The following is a 23,156-nucleotide window of genomic DNA, read 5'->3' on the forward strand; positions in this document are numbered from 1 at the left end:
AGTGACATAACATGAATTCATCCTGCAATGGCTTGATCAGAAAAGAAACCTGAAGAGCTGGAAAGCCTAGACCAATGAATGAATTTTTAGCTCAAATCAACAACTGGCCTAATTAGTACACCACTCCAAGAAGAACATCAACGACTATTTTTTCGATTCTTGCCATTGCTGGATTTCCAAAGAGATACCCTGAAAATCTCATTTCCGAGTACGCTTAGAAAGAACTGACATTAAAGTCTAGCTAGTTCTAAAGTAGCGCCATGTGGGTGCAGAACTTGACCTTGTAGCACAGTATAAGTTTTAGGTATGATGTCAGGTTCTCAATCAACAGCCAAATATTAGCCTTCAAAACTATCAGAAAACATATTGCTTGATCTTGCAAAACAGTGCCAGTCAAAGATATCAAATGAATTTTAATTTGATCTGAAACATCTATAGTATTGGACCGAGGCGACCTGGAGATTAAAAAAGCCAGTCAGGAAAAATGCAATAGTTTTCTTCTCCTCCTTTTCCTCCTTTTGGGTATGTATGTAGAAAGAGATCCACAAACAATAGGCTACGAACTCTGGGTTGGTGTTAATAAGATCAAGGAAAATAACCAAAACAATTGATATCTAAACCTAAAAGGTCAGTTATTATATTAAATTATTAGATATATAACATGTGGACCCACACAAACAATTCAAAATAGAGCTTCCATTAATTCCAGGTATTGTCAGGGGATTAAATGGACTTGAATAGATACCAGTGTGGCTCTACCTCTATATATATCTGAATAAACAAATTTTAGTATTTGATTGTCATCCACAACTCTATTTGTATTCGTCTAAGAAAAATAGATCCACACATAGATGCACACAAATCTGATTTGTACCTGTATGTTTGATTCCGATATATAGTCTGATATAACTCTTGTAAACTTTGAAAGAATACCATATAATTTTAGATTTCATTTTCTTTTAATATCTTGATATCTTTGATTTGGTGATTTGCATGTTTAATATTTAGTTTTTCAATTTAATGCATGCAGTTTAGCCATTATTACAATCTACTAAGAGAGTGATATAATTCTGTTTATTTTGGAAAAATAATTAAAAACATAGGCGACTTGTACTCCATAAAATATAAAGCAGCATAGTATCTTATCCATAAAATTTAATTATCAGTTTTACATATCCATTTATATCTCCACTATGAACATTTGATTTGCGGTCCTATTCATTTAAAACAAATATGCACGCTTATTTTATTAACCGAATTAATAACATCCATGTACATATGCATATTACCAAACAAAAACAGATAGAAATATGGTTAAGGATATATTGATATTTGATATGTAGTTTCGACCCCACAAGTATGCGTCAATACTTAAATTTGCATCAAATATGACAATAAGATTGCCCTAGCACATTCTTTTGATGTGAAGGCTACTCAAAGTTCCCTATGTCCTTTCCTATTTGATCATACCTCATGATGGGGATGCCATATTAAATACCAATTTGTGCCAGAAATTAAGATGTCGATGACTTACATCACTCATTGCATTCCACCAATCTCTAAGTGCATAAATGGGACATATCATGAACCAACCCTAGACCAATACAGTTTAAACTTCTTTTTCTTTTTCTTTTCTTTGTTATTGAGAAACAACATGGTAGGAATATTTTGTTGTATTGATAATAAGTCTTCATGACATTTGTTATCCTTTTATAGGGATTTTCAACTACATAATGTTGAGCATCGACTAGGATGACATACTATGTTTTTCATGATACATAATAATGTTGGTGTGAGAATTTGAATACTAATATTTCCTAGAAGCATGGTACAAAGAAACATTGCGCACATAGAACTATAGCGAGATGGAGCTGCACCATTCTTCTATTTGATGTGAAGAGGTTGTATGTTTAAATCTTGGAAGATATTTTACCAAGTGCTTGATTTTGGTAATCCTTTTATTATTTTTAATAAAATATTTTATTATTTTTAAATGATCCATGGTATTCTTCTTATTATTGTTTTAAAGTAAAAACATTAAGTACAAATTTCATCACATCAAACATAATTTAGACATCTAAATATTTAGAAATATATAAAAAATGAGTTGCTTTGAAAGCTTTCCCTGTGCAGGATTGTATGTAACCTGACTGTAAGTATTTATGCATGGCAAACAAAAATCATATGAAATAAAATAAAATTTTCAATTATTAAATTTTTACGTAAGGTGAACAAGGCCTATAATCTTACTATTTGCGGAAATGGAGAAAGATTGAAAATGATAGGGTGACCATAAAATTAAGTAGTGATATTTAGGAGGCTTGTGTGTTGGGATCCCGTCAAATTGTGGCCCATATTGACAAATGGCGTCAATATGGTCCAAGTGGGAGAATGCTGGATCCTATTTTAATTAAACCCTGATCCCGTTTAATTAGAACCCACGTTTGATAAGCGACGCGTCCCTTGAATTTCGTAATTCTGATAATCTTAAGGGTATTAAGGTAATTTCATCTTAGCGAAGAGTTACCTCGATGGGGGGTGACTCTTTATGGGTGTAACTAACCACGGCGTTTGGTCCCTGGAGAGATGGAATAATTAATCTTAATGAATCATAAATCATACCTTGACTCGCTAAATCCATCTTGAATTGAACTCTGATATACGTGCAATCTGATCTACTGTCGCGATCAATCGAGATTTGCTCTGATCTAGACAGAGATTAGCGAGAGATCTTCTAGAGAAAGAGCTCTTAATGCGTGTATTAAAGAAGAGGTCTAATAGGCTATTTATAGCCCTCTCCAGGGACCAAACGCTATGGTTAATTACACCCGTGAAGAGTCACCCCCCATTAAGGTAACTTTTCACTAAGATGGAATTACCTTAATGCCCTTAAGATTATCAGAATTTACGAAATTCAAGGGATACTTGTCAAACATGGATTCTAATTAAACGGGATCCAACATTGTGGCCTCACAATAATAGCTTTTGTTGTGTATATCTTTTTTATCCTTTGTATTATATTTTTCTTTTTCTATTTTTACCTTATATATATGTCTTAGGGTTTTGCCAAATTTTGGCAAGCTCTTCTTAAGTTTATGAAAGATTAGTCCAGTTTCTCGTAGAGGCAAGGTCTTTCTGGCTGCATGAATATAGTAGCTTTCCTCGACATGAGAGATTTTTTTTTTTAAAGGTACTCAAAAATCCCACAAATTATTGGACATGTATCCACATGTGTATATTTAAGTAAATGAATAAATTCGTCCTGCTAAATCCAAATTTAACCATAATGATAATGATCATTAACAGCTGCTTTATCAGGATCTGATGAAGGTTCCTGGTATCCATGTTAAGGGGGGGCCTATCACATACCAGCATGCTTAATGACTTGCATCCTTTTGTAGTTTTTCAATATATCTTAGGGTATGCAATTTCGAAAAAACTGTGGTTCCTCAAAACTTGGATTCGACCACATACTTATTTAAAGAAGAGTTTGACAAAGTTTTCTCAATTTCGATACAAATTAATTGCTTTTTCTTGTCAACAAAGTAGGTAATTAGCCACTGAGGAATGCAACCATGAATAGATAGATGGTCTCCTTGGAAGTTTAGGTGGTTAATTTGCTCATTGGCTGTACATTGTTCTTCAATCATTTATATCTAGAAGGTACTTGAATCTTGAGAAAAGCAAATCTAGTAAACGGTCATGTAATATTAGTCTTGAGGGATACTCCATTTTGCTCACACAAAAAGGTGGCTTTGGGACTTCATGATGGTGAACTCGTGGATTAAGGGATGACAATAATGTTGCCAAGCAATTATTGTTGGATATTTGGTCTATAGATGATTTTTTTTTTTTTTTTTTTGATACAACGGCAGCTCAAACAGCTCTAGTGTGAGTACAACCAGTAGAATCAAGAAAAAGAAAATAACGTAATATGAAGGAGTAGCTACATCAGTAGTCTATAGGACTGTACCAGAATGCCGAATAGGTTGCAACTCTTAATCTATAGGTAGTTAGTTAATCTGGCAAAAATTGCTCAACCGTGCATGCAATATCTATCTATTGTTATAATTGGAAAAGGTTTTGAGGTTGGCTTCATGCAGCTAGCTCCAAATCTCAAAGTCGAGCTCCACCTCAATTATAAAAAAAAGAAGATCAGGAGTTCCTTATTTCTCTTTCCACGTGCTTCCAACTTATTAATTTGCCCCCTAAAATATGATAAGAGAGAGGGAAAAAAAAAGATGAACATTCTTTGACCCATAATCCTCTGCGGTGCACCTTCTATACTATATAGTATTGTATCACAGTGAATAGCCACCATATCATTCATTTTGGAGACGAATGATTTACTCCTCAAGGACACGCACCATGTATGGTACTAAGCGCAGCCATTTGGATTTCCATAATAGGCAGTGGCGGTCCATCTTCGAGATGGATGACGTGATGGCTATCCAAAGCATTACAACCCTCCATGCAAAAAAATGCACCGCTGAGGATCCAAGCTCATATTTCTCTTCTTGAGTGGGCCCATCTATAGAGGAAAACAAAAATGTATCTAGGACTCTGGCCATCATAGTTGAAAAATCCAACTTTCCTCAGCCAAAGCGAATGTTAATTGGTATATGGATGGTGGCTTTGTTGGTTCTGCTAACAAAGGTTGAGGACGAGCCTCCTATACCAAAACGAATCACCATCTACTTTTCCTCTAAGAAAATAATTATTCTTCCTATATGCCTAAGAAAATAATTATTGAAGTAAAAAGGATTGTATGACTAGCTTGACAAGTTTGCATTGAGTAATGAGTGGGATGGCCTTATGCGCTTGAACACGAGAACCTAGAAGGACACCAGAGTGATAACGAAGTGTCTTCGTTGTTTAAAGTCACGTACCATTGCTGAAGAAGCGGAATAATTTTCCTTTGCAACTCCCTGTTGTGCTCTGCTTTTTCTGATTCCAGTTCTACTTTCTGACTGTTTTGTTTTCCTTTCTCCTCTAAAACATTTGCTTCTCATTTGAATTATATTTGTATCTCTTTTTTCTGAAGTTTAACAAACAAGTGGGATACTCACTCTCTTTCCATCAAAAATAAGGGATGGCAGTTTTAGCTTGAGGAAATTAACCTGGAATCTGATTACAGGTTAGCTATGAGCCTAGCACCAGTCATCTGCAAGTTATAAACAGCCAGAGTTTGCATAACGTTGAATCATTATTATAAGAATATATTGGCAGAATCACCATTGGGATAATACGGAAAAGCATTATGTTGAGCTCCTCATGGAATTTTCTTTCCACTTCTATATACTGATGGTTATAAGAACAAATTATGCAGTCATACTGTCAAAGAGAAGAAAAAGAAAAAGGTTAGGTGGGTAGGTGGAGCTAAAGGAGTGGATCATGCGTTGATGAACTATAATTTGCTAGAAGATATCCAGACGTCCATATAAGACTAAGCTCCTCCACAAGATATATGCGAGAGACGTGCCTAAATGTTTGGCATTTCCCCTGCTTTTGCTTCTCAGTTGGGACAAAGCATTATTTTTATTTCTTATTTTTTATTTTAAAAATAAAATTATAGCAATTGAGATAAAAAATATGTTGGTACTATTATTTTTTTTATTTTTTAAGATCACATTCGTTATTTATAAAAGAAAATAAGAAATGCCTGCTTCCAATATTTTCAAAATAAAAATTTACTTTTTTATCACCACCAATATAGCCGCCGTCGCTCCAACCGTCACTATCTCCACTACGTTACTGTATCTATCACTATTGTTACTGCCTCTATCATACTAATGCTACCTCAGTCGTTGCCCCTCCTTCACATTATTGATATCCTTACTACAACCACCATGGCCTAACCACCATCATTATCGCCTTCACCTCCAATACGCCACCGCCATCATTGTTATCAAACCTTTATTATATAACCACCAAACTTATCATGAACCCTACTGCCGCCTTCATTGCCTCTACTGCAACTACCATCACGACCATCATCATCATTTTTGTTTTTTTAAAATGGATTGATTATACATAATATATTTATAATTTTTAAATAAAAATATAGAAATAAAATTTTTATTTTTTATTTTTAAAAATTTTAAAAATGAAAGTGACATCCAATTCTTAAACAATGATGACCCATCTGAGGGTTGAACCAGAACTATTAAAGCAAGTACATTTTAGTAAGGTTAATCCAAGGAAGGTGCTTATAAAAGCTATGCAAATTACTCAACAACATGGTGTTAAGTGATTTATTTTAGCTGCACTCAACTCCAAGCCAAATTGACCTGATGTCAGGCAAGTTCAATTGTCCCACAAGCATGCATCACTGATGCTCACCAGTGTGCATTTGATGCTCATGCCTTCAACCACCCAATCTCATTCTCTACGAGCACTGCACTCAGCAACCAAGCAGCAGCTGTCAGCCCATTAAGTAGCCCTCATTTGTGTGGGCAAGTCGAGACTAAATGCATGACATCGGCATTGCAGCTCCCACTTCCAGAATTGGGAGAGCGGGGCTCAGGAGCACTGCACTGTGAAGAAACGAGCTACAGAGCGGGGCTCAGGAGCACTGCACTGTGAAGAAACGAGCTACATTTGATGAGTTCTAACCCTTATGTGATCACAGTTCGGCCATAAACATGGCATATATATATATATGCACGGTCTCCCCTAAGGATGCATTGAAGGCACCTTGGTTCATTTCATTTGATGTAATGTAATACCTGTGAGGATCGATGCGGGCATTTATTTAGTCTCATATCGGTTCTTCGCTGGGTAGATCTTGGATACTTATACAGGATCAAGAAATCCAAATAATATCTTCTGGCTATCCATTTTGGATGAGGTACTGGGTTTTTACAATACCAGTTGAAAAAAATTCAAAAAGAGAGATGTGCATTTGCAGCATAATTGGGCATAGTTTTTTTTTTATTATATTTTTTTTAACGTGTATGTGTTGGACCGGCTCCTCGCATCGGCTTGTATAATGTCATGAAGATAAGTGGATAAAATTGAGTTTAGCTTGCACTAGCAGGCATAGTCTTTGTATTGATTGGGGCTGCGAGTGCTCGGCCAAACTAACTTCCAAGTCATATGGCTTCGAAATTTTAGTTCAAGCTGTTTCAATGCTAAATGCTCCGAACTCATTGAACCCAACCGGCTTAGACTTTTTTCTTGGAGAAAAGTGTAACCAGCATGAGAGAAAATATGGCTACAACAGGCCTGGTATAGCCAGGTTTGGGCATGATCCAAGTCTAATTCATAGTGGATTTATGTCTGAAAGCCAAAATCAGTATCGATCCAATTTGAATTTGAATAGCCTGCTTTCCTTCATTCATTCAGATTTTTCTGTTCAGGGTTGGTTCCTAGCTAGAGAACTCAAACCTAGTCCACTGGAAATGCGGTTTAATTTATGAAACAAAAAAAAATATATTTTGAGACAAAAATATTGATCAGTCTGGATTTTATTCTCACTGCATGTAAGGAATCATTACATTTAAGCACATTGTTTAGTCACATGCCATAGTTTGAAGGATGGCAAGGAGGGCGTTGTGTTTGTAATCCAAGATTATCTTGGTGGATCGCTTGCAATCAGTGTCCTTCCATCTATTAAAGAGTGTTTAATTGAACTTTGAGGTGCATGAGAGGGCATTTGATATGCAACTAGCATAATGCATGCCAAGGTACTACAGCTAGAAGGTGATTCACATACTGTTATATCGTTCTTATCTTGTTGACAAAGCCTGAGTTATAGCTCATTTATGTATCCCTAGCATGTGGGATTTGTTGGCAGAGCACTTCAGGAATTCAAATGTTCTCATTTATGTTGGGAGGGCGCAACCAGGTACTTGATAGTGCTGCCAACCTTGCTACAACTATATCTGCAAAATACATAAGGATTACTGACTATGGTACGTCGTACCGGTCCGAACCGGACAGTACATGAAGTACCATACCATATCGGTTCGGTACCGGTACTCAGAACGGATGGCATACTGACAATCAGTACGTTAAAAAAATTCCGTACCGTATTGATACTGTACTAGTATAGCACCGGTATGAGGTTCGGTACCGAGACGGCAAACCTTGCTACTGACTCTCCAATTTCCTGTATTGTGGCCTGCCATGACCGATGCTCAAGATTGTACATTTGAATTCGTGTAACTCTAGGATTCTCCCTTTTTACCCCCCCAAATGAAAAGTCACATTACATGCTTATTACTAACACGAGGTAATTTATTCAGAAATTAGTATTACTCACACCCAAGTAACCAAAATTTGTTGATAGCAAAAATATGCGCAAAAACTTTACGTTGCAATGTGTTCATAGCAGTTGTAATATAAGAAACATGAGTCTTCATTGGTTGCATGGAGAGTCAAGCCATTTTCATTTGTGACATGTTAACCATTGGGATGGTCAATTGCGAATATGTCATATCCTACACCTGATCTATTGGATATTAAATCTGGTTGGTTTTGGATCATGTTGATTAGGGATCCATGATATGGACTAATTTTTGGATGAGTATTGCTCAGGAGATCCCCGCGTGGCTCGAGAATTAATGCAATTTATATTGTTTCTTTTTGTTTTTGGTGGGATAGAGAAGACTTAGTGATGCAGTTGGAATCAAGGGAAGCCCAAGAACAAGTACTCATCAGATATAAATAGCTTGTTAAATAGTTTAACAAGTCTATTTATAGATCACTATCTTTTGTAAAAAAAATTATTTTTCTTTTTTGCAAATCTTTTATAAATAATTCCTATAAACTCCCGTTTTTTAATAAAGGCTGAGTGGCTTTGCCTCCCTCTTCATCAAGAAAAGACATGTTAGCCCACTCAGGTATATTGTTTGAAAACTGATCTACAAAGCAATTATCATCAAAAATTGATAAGGCTAGGTAATGCATGGAAAACAACCTTCAAAAGAAAAGAAGGGCATATGAGTGCCTTGTGATGCCTTTGTTTTGGCTGACATATCAAGTATATTTATGTGGGCCATGAGCTAAGTCTTGAAGTAATTTGTAGCTAGGTAAGTTTGTTGCTGTCTATTTTGATAATATTTTTATTATAGCAAAGGAGCAACTAATCCTTTTTGGTAGTAATGAGAGCCTTAAGGCAAGAGAAACTATTCATGAACCTAAAGAAGTACACCTAGTTATGGAGCTCGAGGTCATCTTCCTTGGTTCATTATCTCAATACAGAATTAAAGTTGATCTAGCCAGAATTAAAGGAATCACTTAATGGCCAACTCCTACCAATGTTCATGGGGTCAGAAACCTCTTCTATCCCTAGTTCATCAAAAACTTGAGCATCATGATGACTTCAATCACCAATTGCATGAAGAAGGGAGACTTCAACTGGATGAAAGCCACAAACAAAGCTTTCGAAGAGATCAAGTAGTGGATGACTGAAGTATTAATCTTGCAACTATTAGACTGACAAGGCGTTCGAGTTTTCCTATATGTTGGAAAAAAATACAATCAAAAGAATCAATGATGCCGCAAACTCCTTTTCCCTCTTTGTATAATTAAATAAGATATCACTCAACAAGGAACAATAATCTCTACAATCTGCTCAAGCTATTAATAACCAAAATAATCAAACAATCCAAAAATAACAGGCAATAAAATTTTTAACGTGGAAAACCCTTCTAAGTGAAGAAAAAAATTACGAGAACTAGTCCAGACAAAAACTTCCATTATTTAGAATAATGAAATTATAATAGATCCTCTCTAGTTCGACTAGAGACTGTATAAATATTAATAAGATTTAATCTTAGCTTCTATATCAAGAACATTTAATTACCAATAAGACGGATTTCAATAATTAATAGAAAAATAGAGAATGAATCTCATCAAGCGTTGATGTTTGAAATAATTAATAGAGAAGGCTTTTTAACGATCTAAATATTCAATCTGTAGTTCTCAATATCGAAAACAAAATACTGAGCCCCCCCCCCCCCCCCCCCCCCCTTTTTTTTCTCAGCCTCAGTCAGACTCTACCGTTTCTTTTTGATAAACCACCAAAGCCGGCGGTTCCAGTCTTATTTTTCTTTTTAAATCAAATGAGGTGGGTCCCATATGAGGAGGGACCACACCAAGTCACCAACGCTATGATACCTTTCCTATCGGGATTGGAGGAGTCCTTCGCTGGAAAGAACAACCCTGCATGGCCTACTCTCAGTAATGCTAGAAAAGATATTCCATACGTGATGTTGATCAGTTCTATGCTGTGATCCATGCCCTAAAGAACTAAAGACACTACCTCATCCACAAGGAGTTTGTGCTTGACTCAGATCATAAAACCCTCCGCTCCTTTGAACTCCCAAAGTAAGCTGAACTCTAGACATAGCAAGTGCAGTAATTTCCCATAAGCATATATTAATTTCAATTTGATCCACAAGGCGAGTATAGAGAACAAAGTTGCCTACGACCTAAGTCAACAAGTTTTCCTTTTAGTATAGATATCAACCAGAAGTATAATGTTCAACTATCTCAAAGACATTATAGGCACTGAAGGAAGGAGAAGATCGAGATTTTCCTCAAAAAAAAAAAAGAAACAAAAAAAAAAACAAAAAAAAAGGGTTACTTGTTCTACGGGCATGAACTTTACATTCTAGGGACCCTTATGCAAGATCAGAATATATCGGAGCTCTACCCAGGAAGCTTAAGCTAGCCGGACACGTTGGCCATGACAAGATGCTCTCGTTCGTGGACGAGTGATTCTTCTAAGCATGAAGGACATGGCAAAAGAAATCAAATGGTATCACATCTGTCAAACCACCAAATCAAAGCGTCGACACTTGGGCTTATGAGCCATTGCTTGTCCCTAAATGCCCTTGGGAAGACCTAAGCATGCATGAACTTTTGGAGGACCTAAGCATGAATTTTGTCATAGGGTTACCCAAAACAACAGGAAAATATGATTTCATATTAATGTTGGTGGATTCATGCTCCAAGATGGCCCACTTTATTCTGTGCAAGAAAGCTGCTGATGCCTCGTATGTTGCTTGCCTATTCTTCAGGGAAGCGATTCAGTTGCATGGAGTTCATAAAAATGTAGTTTTCAACAGAGAGATGTCAAGTTTACCGGTCACTTTTTGAAGACATTATGGGACAAATTAGGCACTAAGCAACAATTTTCAAGTACCTTCCGTCCCTAGAATCATGGACAAATAGAAGTAGTTAGTAGAAGTTTTGAGAACTTGTTAAATAGCTTAATTGCAGAGATCCAAACCGTATGGGAATTCATCTTACCGTAGACTAAGTTTGTATACAAAAACAACATCAGCTGTACAACAGACCAATAGCCATTTGAGATCATGCAGGACTCGCACCATGACAACCACTAAACCCAGTATCGTTAGCACTTTCAGGTAGAACTTCAATCAAAGGAGGAGACTTATCATCGAAAGTTTTCGACGTAGAGAAGGGACAACTCGAATCAGAAAGATCATAGATAGCTATTAAAGATTTATAGCACCTAAATCCTAATCTCTCTGAAGAGTACCTTGCACATAGTTCACAGAGCCGTTCTTCTCCAAGTTGGAAGGATCTAGCGTAGATTGGAACCAAGCCAGACCCAAAAAAATGAGGCAACGGGATCCAAAACTCTACTAACAGTGAACTATGCACTGTTCAAAAACAGTCGATAGTACAATAATCACCATTAGAAGACGATCAATGGTAACCATCTACAGTGACGGAAGGACGACACACGTATTGATCACCAACGAGACAAGATTTCCTCTAGAAGACTAAGAGCAGCAAGGTAGCTCAGTTTAGTTAGACTATAAGTAATATTTCTTGTTCGTTCGAACTTTGAGTATACCTGGACGTCGACCCTAGCCTTGTAAGGGACCTCGAAGCCTATAATATGTTTCCTCTTATACTCAGTTTTGATTATTGAATATTGAATAAAGTTTTTCTTTTTCTGAGCACACAACTTGTATCTCTTTTTTGCATGGTGGATTCTGTACCCCAGTGGATTTTGGGGAACAGCAACTCAGCTAGTTGGTGGAGTCCATTACATTTCAAAAGCATCAATTAATAGATACTAGCGACAACGAGAACCCCTCTTGCGAGCAAAACAATTATGTGCTACTAGTTATCCTTCCTGTATTTTTTTTTATAATTCTTAGCATGCATCTAAATCTTTTTGCCTTTAAATTTTTGAAAACAATAATTGCTTCCAAAATTTTAGGCTTAGTTTATTCTAATCGCATACACAATTGCTTAGTCTTCTGTTGGTAACTCTGATGCCTGCGCGAGGACTATAGCCTGTCACCTAGAGCCAGCCCGTCCTTGACCCATCCTGGTTAGATCCTAGGCTCCTAGGCAGACCAGTGCTTGTACTCATGGAACCAACACTCTTTAAATGGGATCCCACGTAAGGGTTGATGCACTGCAAAATCAAACTCATAGTATCTTTTCTATGAGGCGAGAGGTGATGCCGTCCAAGCTAATGCTTAGTGGCAGGAAATCGGTGCACACATAAGGTTGGTCCAGGTAGGGAGACAAGGTTTAGGTAAAGGTCACTATATTCAGTGACTACAACTCCTAACCAAATGGAAATTGAGAGGGCTACAACCCCTTAACAAATGGCATTAGAGAGGGGCTGGGTGCTAAAATCCAAGTCTCCCATGTATTATGCATGCCTGTTTCCCCAGTTCACATAGGAATGATGCGATCCACAAGGGTTGTTGGATTTCATGAGTTCCTCCAGTTCCCCTTAGTTCATCGAGCTGTGACCATCAGTAGTTGCAGGATCATGTCTTATCGAAAACCAATCCCCTCCTGCCACATAGCAAGCCAACTGAACATGTCTTATCGAAAACCAATCCCCTCCTGCCACATAGCAAGCCAACTGAACCGAGAACCCTTTTGGTAATAGATTTGTGGCCCCTTAGCATCTTCCTTCTTGGATCCGTGTAGATTTGATCGGCTTGCAGTTCCAGTTGGGATTTGGTAAAAGCAGCAGGTGTGAGTTGAGAACTTTGAGATAGGGAGTGACGAAAGCTATAAGCCTATAACATCAAAACATTAAATGGGTTCATGCCCCAACAACCAAAGAGAGGCGCCCTCAATTTATTGTTGTAGTTGGCACTGGTGAGAACAAGAAGAAGCTCCAACACGCCATATTTATTCCCTCCGTAATGCCTTGGCCAATTTACTGCATCGAGCTGGGTGGTGGGGGAGGCTGCCATTGCTATTAGTATAACACACCCCCCCCCCCCCCCCCCCCCTCTCTCTCTCTCTCTCTCTCTCTCTCTCTCTCTCTCTCACTCACTCACTCACACCACACACACACATCAGTCTTTCTTTGCTTCTTTACGAGAATAAGGGTTCGGGTATGGCCATGAATGCTCACCTACAAGAACCAGTTCGTGATTTTATGGTAGTTAATGGCGTAGGTGTATACAAAGGATGATGATGGTCACATGGCACATGAGAGATATCAAGAGATGTTGGATGACATATACCAGTGTGTCACTTTCTCTTTTATCTAAAACATTTATAAACAACTGTGCAGTTCAAACATTTGTTAGCTTCTAATACCTTCCAAGGGCCCCACATCTAACTTCAATGTTGCAAAGAAGACTGCTTGTGCATAGAAAGTTATCTGCCTAATTGACTTGCAATATATCATCTTTGGAGCACATGTTTTAAAATGTAGACCTTGATGAAGTTAATACTACATTGTACCTCTCATTATATTACAACTAATCATGTTTATTTTATCTATAATGGTAAATTAATTAACCTTAGCCATGATAGGTGAGAGAAAGTTAATTAAGCTGGAGACAGATAATATGCCAAGTAGTAGAACTTTTACTGAAAACCACATGCTAGTGTCAATGATGAACCAATGACAATTATAGATTTTTAGATGTGGAAAGATAACGAATCCATATTATTACTAGAAATGTCCAAAAAATTACTCAATCAAATAGTTCATAACAGGGCATCCTATTTAGTTCCAATGTTCATTTGGCGTCAACTTTTCTGATGCAGCTCCAATCACCAAAGTTTCTTTGTGATACTTGATTGCAACTTAATTATTAAGCTAGTGAAGTGAGAGATAGTGAGAGCATCAAATTAGGGGGTGGAATAAGAGTCCTGCGTGGGATTACGAAGTAAATTACATTTGGGTGGTTCATGAAAGCATCATGACGCGACTAGTCCGACCATGCAGGGAGGTTTTAAATGGCGTGGAGGAGGAGAGATTTGAGGCATTTAAGGTCGCTAGTCACTTTTAATGCTAGCCTGCCCTCCTTTTAATGGGGTTGGATGAAGCCCATTTAAGAACCCTCTTTAGTATCCACGCCTCCTCCTGCATGACCCCATCAATCAAAAGGGAGAGAAGCCCCCCCTTCGTTTCATTCCACAGGCTAAGCTCTCTCTCTCTCTCTCCACTTCTCCTCTCTTCTTTGTCGCATGCCGATTGGATCTCCCTATGTGTAGATACTATCATAGTGAAGAATGATCAAGAAGCTGCTACAACACAAGGAGTTCTCTATCGGAGAAAGCAGGGAGAAGGTGGATAGTGAGCAAGCTTTGACGGTGATGGATCAAACGGAGCTGTCTCTTGGCCCTTCTTTATCTGCCTATGTCAAGAGTGCGAATAGCTCGTCTTCGGAATCAGATGCTAACTCTCGGAGGAAGCGAAAGCACGCATGGGACGAGCCCATGACACAAACTAGCATTGAGCTTCAGCTTAACGATCCCTTGCCCTTGGATTGGGAGCAGTGCCTAGACCTACAAGTGAACACCTCTCTCTCTCTCTCTCATACACACACATGTTCTTTTTAACTCATAGATATCCTTCAAGGTAGTTCTATAATTACATTGCTTCCACATAGTATCACCCACCTTGTACTTAGCATTAGCAGTAGAGAATCTTCAGAAGATTTTGGAGTGTCGTTGTCTCCAAGAGGATGCTTCTTGATGTCATGATATCTCTCTCTCTCTACTTTTCTTGAACGGCTACATAAGTTGATAGTATTACCAACACGTGTCATGATGTTATCCTTAATAGATACAGACTACTATGATTTTTGAAGCGATAATCTCTATAAAATTATGTCAAAGATGTTGCTACGATTGGTTTTGTCATATAGTTCCCTTCTTCTTTCTTTTATAACCTGTCTGAATTGTCCTGGGGCAGTCTGGAAGGATGTACTACTTGAATAGGAAAACATTGAAGAAGAGCTGGATCAGGCCCAAGGAGCAAAAGCTAGACTTGGAGCTCAACATCTCAACCCTCCCAATCTCAGAAGGGAAGGCAAGCTCCACAACTCCAGACGATCAAAAGAAGCATAACAGCTCAAGTGGCAACATGGTTGCGGTGGTGTGCGTCAACTGCCATCTCCTCGTCATGATCTGCAAGTCCTCTCCGTCGTGCCCGAATTGCAAGTACGTGCACGCGTTGCTGCAGACACCACACCAAACATCTCCTCGCAGGATGGAGGCTGTGAAGTCTTTGGAAACCCTGAGCCTCCTCCACTAGCTAGCAAGCATACCAACGTAGAGGACCCAACTAGGGACTCTGTGTTCAAGAAACCCTGATAATAAGATCAGGTTCAGTGTAAAAGAAGGTGTGTTAATACTATGCTCTAGCTAGTGGGACACGTGGATGTAAAACTTTCAAGCCAAGTACTTGATGGTTGTTACAAGGTATCAATGAGAGATAGGAAAACGAAATATTGATGGAGCCCCTACCTTTCATTTAAAGAAGAGCTTGAGCCATGTCCTGCACCACAAAAGCTTTGACTGTCTGCATTCCAAAAAGCAGTGCATGGATGGTAGTTTGGGCTAGTGGATGAAGGGCGTGAATGCCACCTAAACTCATTACACATTCCATTCCCTTCCTTGTCTCCTATTTCTACTGCATATGGGGTTTAGACTGACTGCAGGAATTAAAATTTGGGGCCCGAGGAAATTGGCACTCACTGCTAAAAGATGGGGAGGATCCCAGGTGTGGGAATTGGGAAACGTATCTGCAGCTTCTTCGAGTGTAGAACACCTTCCAAGGCTGAGGCCTGAGAGAAGGTGCATTTCCCCATGCAAGGGCTGCTTAATTTTCTAATAAGTCCTCCCACCCCTTCCCAATCTGGACCATCCAAAAAAGAGGGTCCCACACCGGGCCACAAGCTATTGCACCAAACGTAAACGCCTCGGCATGCATGGCGTCGGTGTGTCGAAACTTTTGGACGGTGTGTTGATGCGAGTAAGTAGGACTGGTAACCGGTACTTGGTGTCTGATTCCAACCATGTCCTCTGCCCAGTGAGTTAGGTGGCTTAATTATCTGGGCCATATCTTTGGGCGGAGGTGTCATTATAGTTAAGTGTGGATTTGTTGGACTGGTTTCAGAAATTTTGTTGGTAATGCCTCAATGCTTATAGCATAACAGAGAATTCTCCATAATTAGTTCCTTCTTATGTGGATGGAAAAGATGACACATAGATTGAATAGTTTGAGTGAATCAATTCTACTGGTTTTTACGATCCGCGTAACATTCAGAGTCATAATCTGCAAAATAGCATTAAAAATTTCAAGTAACATTGGTTGTTCAAGTCCAAATCTGCAATATTAACTTGTCTAATTAGCAGTTGTTTAAAAGGAACCCAGATGAGGGATTCCAACAATGTGACTCAATGGTCTGAACAGTTTTCTTCCCATATACCGTGATTTAGATTGCAAATGTTCGTTTGAATATAGTACATGGATATAAAGATAGCTTTCAATCCAATCGTTTCCAAGAATCCACAAAAAGATTGACTTTCTATGTGCTTTTGCATGCTTTCTATGCATTTCTTTTATATTACAACAATATCCTAGCTAAATTTGCTGTCATGAACAGTTCAACAACTAGGAACAGTAAGGTCACTCTTCCACATCATTATTCCTTGCATGGCTTGTGGTTGTAACTCCCTCCAACTGTAAGCACTGGGAAGTTATAAATCGGCACCTTCTGGGAAATTGATCACATGTTTCATTGGAGAAGCATAAGGCATAGAAGATGCATGAAATACTGATCCTAAGTCCACGAAGACAAGCTTCTTTGGGACCACTTCTAAAAAGCCAATAACACTGAGAGGTCATGTCTAATCTAACATGAGCAGCCACAGATGCACAGCTCTAATTAAAGTAATAGTTTTCTGACCCAACCTATCATTTACTCAAAACACTGTCTATGACTCACCTCGAGAATAATTAAGTCCAAGCATAAGGCATTGGTGATATCTCATGTTGATACATATTTCCATGTTATTTCTCAAAAAGACACATTTCTCCATGTAAACTAATTTGAGCATGATCCCTTCACACACACACACACACACAAAAAAAAGAAAAAAAAGAAAAAAAAAAACTATTTTGGGCATGATGGATGGGGACCTTACATACAAGTCTAATATCAAGTTTTGGAGAATGAAAGTACTTTGGTCATCCTTCATATCTCATCTAAAACCACATTACTTTATAAGCATTTTGTAGTCTGCACCCGCAAGACCAGTGATCTTCTCACCAACTTCTGTCGAGCTAGAAGGTTTATTCAGTTGTTCTTTGCAGCCGATACCCTTGCCTAATTCAGGATGTGCATGATTAATTCTTATCGATTTCCATGAAATACTTATCTTGAGGTTTGTAGAAACATCATTGCCAATCTCCTATCATAATTCAAGTCTTAAGAACATAGCCTTCTTTCCTTGATTATAAGTATATATATGTTATCCAAGGTCATATATATATATATATATATATATATATATATATATATATATATATATATATATATATATATATATATATATATATATATATATGTCTTTCAATTGAACATGTAAAGAACATGTGATATGTCTGCAAGAAAGAAATCGTGAAACTTCCCATCCACCTCTATCAAGCTACAGCCAGGAGTCTTCTTCACTCCATCTCTCATCGTTCTCCTCCTTCACATCATCCCATTTGTTTCTAGTATCATACATATTTGACAGGAGCACATTGATACCACTATCTCCTGGATCCAAACCCAATAATTTCTTCCTTGCACACTTACCCAATTCTACAGTATACCATGCATCCCGCATGCATTAAGAAGGGCATCCACCCTGCCACATCTGGTTCCATTAGCATGATCCTTACCAACTTGAAGGCATCTTTCAGGAGCCCAACTGCCACAACTCAGGACCTCACCCAAAAAGGCTAGCCGGAAGATTTTTTTTTTTGGTTCCTTAGTTCTATATAAGTATCGAATAACCGGCATGAGACTAAACATATGCCCGCATGGGTCCTTACATAATCTTTCTGTTTAAGCCCTGTTGTCCTCATCAGGCTAAGGGTTCAAATCCATTCAAATCTAATCATAAGCACCACGATCGGCTTGTGGTCAGCCTTCATTAACCCATATTATAGTGCCCCCTAGTCGACATATACTATAGGCCGAATTCGCTCTGATATTATTTGTCACAATTTAGGATCTCACCCTAAAAGACTTGTTGGAAGGTATTTTTTCATGCTCCTTAGTTCTGTATAAATACTCAAGATCGGCGAATAATCGATGTGAGACTAAATACATATTCGCACAGGTCCTTACACCAACTTTATTGAGCAAGTGTAATTGGCATGCATGACGTACCGCCTTCGATGCTGTACCAGACATGGATTTCATGTCATTGAAATGCTTATGACCTTCCACAACTAAGCCAACATGACTACATGCAGATAAGACACCAACAAACATGATATCATCTAGCACCATCCTCTCACTCTTCAACTGCTTAGAAAGCGTGAGGCCCTTATTGCCATAACCATGAACTGCCTATGATATCCTATAGTACTCCAAGATATATACTATGTCACTCTCTGGCATCTCATTGAACAACTTGGCCATGGCATTAATATATATCTTCGCATTTGGCATACATGTCTATGAATGCATTTGCCAGATTCACGTTGAGTTTGATTATTTTCCCATCAATGAAATGGTCATATATCCATCTACCAAGATCCAAAGCAGCTGAATTCAACAACCTATTTTTCGCACAAAGGTGCATCAAACCATTCTGTACAAGCCTATTTGCGCATTCAGCATACCTCCTCCCTTTAGAAGTTACAATCCCAGGATGGGTCATTGGTCACAATCTTGCGCATCAGCCTCTCTCTACGTCTATCATCTTGTATCCAACCATCATCATGGGGTGCCTTAGTGTCACCATGTGAGGATCCGTGCGGGTATGTATTTAGTCCTACATCGGTTATTCGCCGAGGAGATCGTGGATACTTATACAGGACAAGAAACTTAAATAATAACTTTTGGCTAGCTATTTTGGGTGAGATCCTGGGTTATTATAAATGGTGTTAGATCAAACTCGGCTCATATATAGCCTATGTAGACTAGAGGATACTGCAGCACACCATGATCCTCATACCGCCGTTTACACTCCATTCTCATGCTAATGTGCATGTCATTGCCTTGATTGTATCTAATGAAGTTATGGGTCACACAATATGCCATGATAATTCTCATGCTAAAGTGCCTCTCTCATGCATGCAAGAACTGTAGTTAAAAGAACATGCAACCATGACATTCTAGAATGTCCATTCCTTTCTGTTTTGGCACCCTGGCTGCTTGCCCTGCTAAATGGCTACATGGATATGCAAACCATGAATGCAACCTATGGCATTTTGCAATGAAATGCATGTACATGAAATATTAGTAGATGGGATGTTAAACACACATCATTTAGCTGCTAAGGGCCTTCCAAAGGATTCATTGTTGACAGTAAAATCAAGCACGAATAAAAATGTAAAGAAAAAGACCAACATGATCACCGTGGAATCAGGGTGTGGCCTCAAACCGAGCCAAGGAAGGAACCAACGTGATCACCATGCATGGTATCAGTTCGTGGACTCAAACTGAGCAAAGGAAGTGACCGCGAGAGGGCAGCTATGCTGCAAACCTTAACAAATTGAACCCATAGCTAAGAGCTCACGTGAAGTCATAGGGGGTAGAACATGAAGTAACCATGGCATTTCGAGGCCATGGCATCTATTGGAGCCAAGAGACCAAGGTGGCGTGGATGTGAGAAGAAAAAATGGTGGCAAGAAAGACTCACCTAATCCACAGCAATCGGGGTAGGAGAGCAAGGCTATGATGTGGATCTGGCCACCTTGCCAATCTTTGGAACAAGGGGTACGTATGCATGAGTCATGTCGGGGTAGGTTTGAAGATATATGTATGGTCCATCCGGTTTAAATCGTATCTGAACCGACCATTCTGCTTGAAGCTGACTGAAGAAATTCGATTCCATTTGATTCAATTTTCGGATTGATATTTAATTGAATTGGGCTAAATAGGTTGGGCGAAGTATAGACATATTCTTCCATTTTATATACAATACAAATATAAAAAAACTTAAAGAATTAATATATATATAAATATGTATATATACATGCATACATGTATATAAACACACACACACACACACACATATATATACACATACATACATGCAAACATTACATACATACATTTATACATCTATATATATATATATATGTATGTTTTTATGTATCATATAAAATATATACAAATGTATAAATATGCATATACACACATGCTTTTGTATATGTGTATTTATATATATATATTACATATATATTACACATATATACACATATATACACACATATATATACATATATGTACATATATATACATATATGTACATATATATGTATATATGTGCATATATATATACATATATGTGTGTACATATAAAGATTACACACACACACAGAGAGAGAGAGAGAGAGAGAGGAAGAAGGAGAGAGAGAGAGGAGAGAGAGAGTTTTGGTAAGGCTGCTACAGATTTCTTTGACCCATATATATATAAATACACACACACAAATATATATATATACACACACACACACATACATATATTTATATTACATATATGTGCACGTATGTATGCAAATATACATAGGTAAACATATATATATGTCTCTGCGTGTGTATATATATGTGGGTGGTATATATATATGTCTCTGCATGTGTATATATGTATGTGCGTGTGTATGTATGTATGTATATATGAAGATCACACAAAGAGAAAGAGAGAGTTTTAGCCAAGCCCTAAAGATCACACGAAGAAATATGGCTACTACACATTTCTTTGATTCACGGGAAGATCTTATTTTGATTGTTGGTGCTACTCTCTCGAGGCTTATTATAACTGCTTACCTTGTAATCCTTCCAATCCCCTTCCTTACACTAGATAAGGATAATTGTATTGCTTTATTGTGGAACAAGAGGACCTATGATTGCCGAAAGATATATTTAGCTAAACAATTTTGTTTGTTGCCTATTATGGGTTCCTTACGTGTTACGTGTTGCTATGGTGTCCATTTGGTTACGTGTCAGTTGAGTTAGTGTTCTGTTAGATAACATGCAGTCGTGGGTTTGGTGTTCTGTTTCATGGGATGTTTCATGGGATGGTGTTCTGGGTTAGTGTTCTGTTCATGGGATGGATGGTGTTCTGTTAAGTCGTGGGTTGGTGTTTATTTCATGGGATGTTTCGGTGTTCTGTCAAGTTTATTTTAGTTATTTTATTATGTTGTACGTGGGTTCATGGCAGTTATGCCAGCATGGTATTTAAGTTACATTAACAATGAAAAAAGGAAGATTTGATCACCCAAATATTTGGCTTATTGTGGAGGTCGGGTTCCCTCGAAGAAACCCAAAGTTGTTTGTTGTTCAACTCTTTCTTTTCCTTCTTCTCTGATCCATATCATTTGGTATTAGAGCGGTCGTCCCCATGGCCGAAGTTACGCGCCTTTCCCAATTGGCAGAGCTCTAGCCTCATTTCAAAACTCACTCAAGAGAAACAGCAAGAGGAGCATCAAAAGGCTATTGCTGAACTTTCGTTGCAAGTGCACGCTCTAATAGCTGTAGTGGAGTCCCAAGGTTCATCTCGAGAGAGGCAACCTGAAGATTCGACTACTGGCCACTATGGCTGCCAAGGCAATCTGCTCTATGAGCCCATGCAGGAATCCACCACCAGGTCTATGAAGTTGGATTTTCCAAAATTCGATGGTGACAATCCTGCTGGATGGATTATATCAGGCAAAACAATTTTTTGCCTACCACCAAACGAATCCGTTGCATCGCATCCTTATTTCTTTCTTTCATATGGAGGGATGCGCTCTTACTTGGTTTCAAGATATGGAGGAATCTGGCAACCTTACTAGCTGGGAAGCCTTGAGAAGGCTCTTCTTGTTCGCTTTGGGCCTTCTGCATACGATGACCCAATGGAGGCTCTTACTCGTCTTCGGCAGACAATAATGGTCGAGGCATATAAGGAGCAGTTTGAAGCACTTACCAATGGATTGCGCAGGCTTGATGAAGATTATAAAATTAAGCTGCTTCCTCAGTGGCTTACGCGAAGATATTCGATTACCGATTCGTTTACTTCAACCTCCTGCACTCATTGCAGGCTTTTGGTCTTGCAAAAATACAGGAGGAGCATGCTGGTAATATGCGGCGTTCCTTTCGGGCTGATTGAGTGCTATAACCACCGCCTACCTCAACGGCGCTTGTGGTGGCACCCCAGCAAACTAGGACCACCATCAAACACCATTACTAAGCGTCCTGCTTTGCCTATCTAGCGCATTTCACCAGCATAAATGAAGGAACGAAGGGAGCGTGGTTTATGTTACCACTGTGAAGACAAGTGGGCTCCGGGACATCGTTGCAAGGGGTCCGAGACTATATTTGATGGAAGGGACGGAGCTTATTGACATGGTGGAAATTGGTGAGACTTCCGGTGTAGCCGAGGAGGGTGTTAAGGAAGAAGAGCTTGTTCCAGAAACTGACAAGAGTAAGGCCCCATTCATTTCTTTACATGCCATCTCTGGAACTCCCACTCCTAAGACGATACGCTTAAGGGGCCAAATCCTGGGTCACATAGTCACGATTTTAGTGGACTCTGGGAGTACACATAATTTCGTTGACCCCTCCATTCTCCACGAGCTCACCTGCAGCGTTTGGCGGCCCCATCTATGACAGTTATGATCGGCAATGGTCAGAAGGTTGCTTGTCAAGACCGTTGTGATAATGCTCCTTTAACTATACAAGGAAATTGCA

At 38.6% G+C, this 23,156-nt stretch overlaps 1 protein-coding gene across 1 annotated transcript; it reads left to right on the forward strand.

Annotated features, from left to right (window-relative positions):
• The first annotated feature begins 14,379 nt into the window (after nucleotides 1-14,379).
• Nucleotides 14,380-15,760, forward strand: LOC120113062. The gene is made up of 2 exons (XM_039133744.1): nucleotides 14,380-14,769; nucleotides 15,173-15,760. The coding sequence occupies exons 1-2, from the start codon at nucleotides 14,488-14,490 to the stop codon at nucleotides 15,512-15,514; spliced, it is 624 nt and encodes a 207-aa protein (XP_038989672.1). The 5' UTR covers nucleotides 14,380-14,487; the 3' UTR covers nucleotides 15,515-15,760.
• The last annotated feature ends 7,396 nt before the right edge of the window (nucleotides 15,761-23,156 follow it).

The sequence above is a fragment of the Phoenix dactylifera genome, chromosome 14 (genome assembly GCF_009389715.1).
Source record: "Phoenix dactylifera cultivar Barhee BC4 chromosome 14, palm_55x_up_171113_PBpolish2nd_filt_p, whole genome shotgun sequence".
Taxonomy (NCBI): domain Eukaryota; kingdom Viridiplantae; phylum Streptophyta; class Magnoliopsida; order Arecales; family Arecaceae; genus Phoenix; species Phoenix dactylifera.